General features: G+C 47.5%; 1 protein-coding gene across 3 annotated transcripts in view; it reads right to left on the bottom strand.

The window, feature by feature from the left end:
- Nucleotides 1-4732, bottom strand: part of FYB2 (FYN binding protein 2) — a 22012-nt gene extending 17280 nt beyond the window's left edge. For all 3 annotated transcript variants that reach the window (XM_026853560.1, XM_026853561.1, XM_026853562.1), the window contains exons 1-3: nucleotides 4658-4732; nucleotides 1580-2357; nucleotides 421-615 (exon numbers count right to left, since the gene is read on the bottom strand). In XM_026853560.1, coding sequence (XP_026709361.1) covers nucleotides 421-615; nucleotides 1580-2357; nucleotides 4658-4693 — 1009 coding nt within the window. In that variant the 5' untranslated portion in view covers nucleotides 4694-4732. The remainder of the gene's footprint in view (nucleotides 1-420; nucleotides 616-1579; nucleotides 2358-4657) is intronic.
- Nucleotides 4733-5502: the final 770 nt, after the last annotated feature.

Raw genomic sequence — 5502 nt, 5'->3', positions numbered from 1 at the left:
GATTAGCAGACCAGTTTCTACCGATTTTATTGTGCCTTCCCACAGTTGTGTGCTGCAGAGCCGAGGCATTTCCCATTGAAGCGGAGTGATAAGGATCAGCTCACCTCGGATGCAGCTGCCTGCTTTACAGCCAGCTGTAAACCCCTCACAACACACTGCCGTTGGGAGGAAAGCAGGTTTCTGCATGGGGGTTGACATCCAGTCTGGAAAACCAGATCCCTTTTCCAGATTAAGAGCAAAAAAATCAGTCTCACCGAAACTGCTGGGCTCTTTTTAATGTTTGAGGAAGATGTTAGAAACAAGTAATGACTTCTTGTTTCCATGTGCTTGGAAACGTGGCTTTATAGATGTCAATAAACTGCAAATTATTATTAATTTTCTGCAGAACAGGTTTTTGGGGAAAGATGAGAAATTTCTTACTTGTTTCATTTCCTCTGTGGACCGAAGGCACGGTGCTTCGGAAAGCACTGAGATCAAACTTCGGGGGTCTTGCAGGCTTCCCAGGGGCAGGACCCAGGGTTTCAGCTGAAGGGAGAGGTTTAATTCTTGGCCACTTGCTCCCGGAGCTGCGAGAGCATTTTCCTACTCTGGGCTGGTAGAAGGGAGGCTCCAATTCTGCTCCAAAGAAGCACAAGGACAAGCAGCATTAGCTCTCTCATTTAAGCAAAAATCCATGTAGGGTCAGTAGTTGTTCTAAAGACATTTCTAACCAGCTTTGCTTCCTCCCAGTTTCAGTGTCCCTGTTACACAGCGGGGCTCTTCCCATGTCACAAGAATGGAAAAATAAATGGAAATATCCATTTTTACAGACTTTTAGAAAGTTAGCCATGTTGGGGCCTCAGCTCTCGACAGCTCCCTTCCTCTGGATTATAAAATACTAGCCTAATTTTCTGTACCGATAACATTTTAATCTGCCAGGATTTAGTGGCATAGCTGTTTTCTATACACAGTCCAAGGGAGGTAGTTTTCCAGGGTAAACAAAGACTTAATCATTCCAGCGCCCCGTCCCTCAGCGTGATGTTAGCAAGGAGAACTTCGCAGCATTTGAGTTTCCTAGCACCAGTTTCTGTAAGAAATATTGCAAGGAGAATATGCTCTCCAAGCTCAAATACGACCTTTGGCAAAGCTGGAAGGATGCAGAGGGGGGGTGTTCAGGTTTAAGCCACTTTAATTTGAATTGAACTGTCTTTGCAGAAAAGCCAAGCCTTTCTATGTCTGTGTGAAAACCAAAGAGTGGGGTGTAGTCACATTCACCTTGTAACTGAGAGAGGCCAAGCAGACCAAACCTAAAGATATATTCCCTGTCATTACCCTCCACCTACTCCCAAAATTTGGACAATTTATTAAAATGAGTTCTAAAAGATTGGGTGAACACAGGGATTCCTTCCTCTAGCCAAGCTCAGCTGCAGTTTGAGGCCTGGTTTTTATCTCCAGGACCTCCAGGGAAGGGAGGGAGCACTCCAATGGGCCAGTCTGGCCTCTTGTTTAAGAGTCCCAACTCCTAACAGCTTTTTTCTCTTCAAATATATATATATATATATGCATATATGCTTATTGTTAAGCATATAGCTTACTATACCTTTCTGGTGCTGAGGTTGCTCTCCTGGTGCACGATAACCCGTCTGGCGGAAAACAGTTGCTGCCTCCTTCTCAGCAGCAGCTTTATCAGAGCTCCTGTGTCCCCTGGGAGCCTGGGGAAGAGCCAGCCTGCTGCCACTCAGAGCATCCTTCTGGGCAGGCAAGTCCAGCATGGGCTCGCTTCCAGATGGTCGCATCCTGCTGCCGCCTGATGCAGCAGGAGCACATGTAGCCCTCTGCTCCAGGCAAGGCTGAACGTATAAGTTTGCTGCCCGTTGGGTTGGGAGCACTGTGCTTGCTTTCTCACCGTGGGATAAAGTCTTTTCCCAGATCTGTAGGGCACGGTGGAAAGAATTTGGGAGCGGAGGGCCTTCTGGAGGTGTTTGGGCTGATCCCTGCTGGTCAGTGCAATAGGATGGCAGAGGCTTCTCTGGCCTGCTCTTGGGAGCATTCAGCCCTTTCTCCAAGATGTTGCCTTTGTGCTCTTTGTTGTGCCCCGATGGCTCCGTGGAACACAGCTTGGCTCGAGGCCATACCAAGGGCTTGCCTTGGGTGAGTGCAGAGGCTTGGAAGGCAGGATGGGCAGGCTCATCCTTGGGTTTCAGTAGTATCACTTCTCTCTTACTCGGGAGCAGAAGGCTGGGCACGGCATTTCCTCCAGAGCCCAACTTGCGAGGGATTTCAGTGGGAGGCTTCCTGAGTGGCTGCACCAGCTTGTGGTCCAAGTTGGAGTCATTTTGAAATTTTGCTCGTAGGGCTCTGAAATCAGTCACACCTTCCTGGGAGGGGGAAGAGAGGAGAGCACAAAATACCTGCTTTCAGAAGTGGCAACAGGCAATTTATACAATCATGATTGTTTCAGAGAAAGAGGCCACAGATTCCACTCTGGTCACCAAGGTTATGCAGAACCTGCTGAAAATTTTAAAGCAGAAGAGAACTAGCTCGTTCAGAGGATCCTCTGAAGGCTCACATACCACTGCTGATAAACGCAACAGAGATCAGACATGGGGAAAACACAGGAGTGGAGCATGGAAACAAAACCAAGCAGAACCAGTGGGACCAGTGGATATGGCTCCTGTCCCCAGCATCACCCAGTGTTGGAGAATCTCCCTTGGGGCGACCTGGCAAACACTAAACTGAACGTTAGAGCTTCCTGACAGACATGCTGCAATGCTGCTTATGCACCTGCCGGGTAGGAAAGCTGAACTTTATTTTCAGTACACAAGCACTAGCCAAGGGGAGAGGCTGGCGCTGCTTTGGAGATCCTCAGTCCACCCACTGCCTGCTCCAGAAAACTCCCCCATGGGAAGAAAAGCACCAGACGTCCTCCTTGGTGGGCTCCAAATGACCCCTAGGACAAAATCTTCTTCTCCACCATGTTGGTTCAGCTTAGTGTCCCCATAGCTCTTCAAATGCTTCTCTCCTTGACATTATTCTGACCCCAGGAAGCGGAGGACATGCAAACCAAACAAGCAGCATGCGATGACAACTAGAGCGTCTCTCAGTCCAGGTGATGAACACTGGCCAAGATACTCAATTCCTCTCCCCCCCAGTTACCAGACCCTGGGCTATATATGATTTTGAACAAAGAGAGCTAATCAGTGACAGAGCAGTTTAAAAGAGCACTTAAAGAACATTTTGTTTCAGGTCTTTGTCCCCAGGCATCTCATCATCCTATGCTGGAGAAAGGGGACCACAATTTTTGCCTGCAATGTCATGGCTTAAATTCAGCCCTGAACTGAACTAGGGAGAAAATATGAAGAAAAATTTATGAGCTACTTAAGTCCTTGAACTGCTCTATAACTTTTTATATGCCATGATTACATTAGGTGCACTACTCTGGCAGCTTAGTTCAGTGCGGAGAACTGTAAGGCTTCACGAGAACCTGTCTAATGAGGAAATTGGAAAAAATTATCTAGGACAGAACTTCGTTATTCTGAAAAAAGCTCCAGCCTTAAGTGTTAAGGCAGAACAGATGAATAGCATACTGAGGTTTTATTGCATTTAATTGCACGATTTATTAAACACTGACAATTTCTCTTGAATAACCCCTTTCACTGACTTTATTACTTTCACAGGGTAGTGCATGATGTAAAGAACCAACCCTTGGGGGAGAGGTTTGAATTGCTCCAATTATATTTCATATTAGTGGTCAGCAGCGTGATGCCGTGTAAGCTGCCCAGACAGCCTGATCTAGCGGCGAGCCGATGGGAATGGGAGTTTTCAGAAGCATACGGAGGATGAATCAGATTTTGGAAAAAAAAATAATCCCACGTGTACCAGATCCCTGCAGCGATGCCAGACAGGAAATAAAGCAGCGAGGTGCCCTAATGCAATTGCACTGAGTTTTTGCACGTGCTGCAGCAACAGTTGAAGAGTTCAATGCTGTTTACTTCTCCTTACTGATTTTCTTTACTGGAGCACATAGTTCCCCCATCAGTGCCTTCAGAGACAAAGAAAATATAAAAGAAAAAGCACCTGCATGTCTCAAAGTGCCACAGGCAAGGTGGACTCCTGTGAAACGGGTTTCAGTCAGGCCTCTCCCTGGCACTGGCTGTGACAGAAACGGCTGTGACAGTCACTAGCTTGGCACTACCTTTAATTAAAGAGGGATGAATACAAGCCTCTCCTTTTCACCCTCAAGTTGTTATTTCTCTTGCCTTGAAATGGCAGCTTCAAATGATCTGCCTAATTAACCGCAAGATTATCTGTGCTTAACACACTCTCGGTGCCCTTCACTAGAATATAGTTTCCCACAGTTTACAGCTCACCAATGCCACGACCAGACCCACCACGGGAGGGACACGTACAGCCCCTGGTCAAGCACACCAAACTGCCCGTGAGGATGGGTTTTAATTGCACCCCACAGCCACCTCCTCCACACCCACACCCAGCCAGATGCCCTATGCCCTCCCACAGAGCTCCTGCAACCACCACATCCTTGCACAGGGCTGAGATCAGCATGACCCTTGGAGGTGCAATGAGTTCTCCTGGTCTCTGTGGGGGTGATTTTCCATCAGAGCCAGGACTGTTTCAAAGCACCTCCTGTCCAAGCAGCTCTCCGGCTCGACCCACATACCTTGAGCAAGCTCAGGGAGATGATCAGCCTAAGCATGGTGCTGAGTGGGTCGCAGGCAGGCAGGACACCCGTGAAGTCCAGCCCCAGTGCCCCACCAGCCCCGGCAGGGTTCAGTGCAGTGGGGAGAGGTGCTCCCCTGTAAATTAGACCAGTTGGCAAGTGGGGAGAATACAGTAATAAATTTAAAGGACTGCCAAAACCTCACAATGTGTATTATAGCTACATCTGGCCAAATAATTCACTGTGAATAATAATAATACATTTGGCAAAAGCCCACGCAAGATGAGAGAGGGAGAGAATAAAAAGGAAACAAGCTTCCACTGGCCGGAAAGCTATGAGCATTATGGAGTCAGGGGACAGCTAAACTTTCCATATTTTCTCCCTATAAATAAAATGCTCTTCTAACATTAACATCATTCTAGGAAGCAGAATAAAGCTCAGCTTAAGCGTACGATAAGGATACTTTTTAGGAAGAGCAGCAGCTGGAGGTTTGTGCTGATACCAAGGACTAACCAAAAGGAATCTAAATTCTCATTAGCTTTCTGCAGTTGCTTTTCTAAAATGAATCGACACAGGAAGAAAAACCCCGTTCAAGATGCGACACGCAGGACAGCTGAGAGGAAGCACTGCATGTTCCCCTCCCGAAATTTTTCTGCTTTCATCCATTCTTTATCTTGATTTCCAAGGGAGCTCCCACAGGTAAATATTTAATCATTGCTGCCCTTTTCCCGGCAGCGGGGTGGCTGGAGCCGAGCCCAGGCACCCCGGGCACCCTGACGAGAACATGCCGCGATACCATCTACTCATTAACCCACCAGCTTCTCCCAGAAGAAAAAAAAAAAAAA

Source organism: Athene cunicularia (genome assembly GCF_003259725.1).
Source record: "Athene cunicularia isolate RWA chromosome 8 unlocalized genomic scaffold, athCun1 chr8_part1, whole genome shotgun sequence".
Taxonomy (NCBI): domain Eukaryota; kingdom Metazoa; phylum Chordata; class Aves; order Strigiformes; family Strigidae; genus Athene; species Athene cunicularia.
Note: the sequence above shows the minus strand (reverse complement) of the source record. Positions and strands in the feature narration are given on the sequence as shown.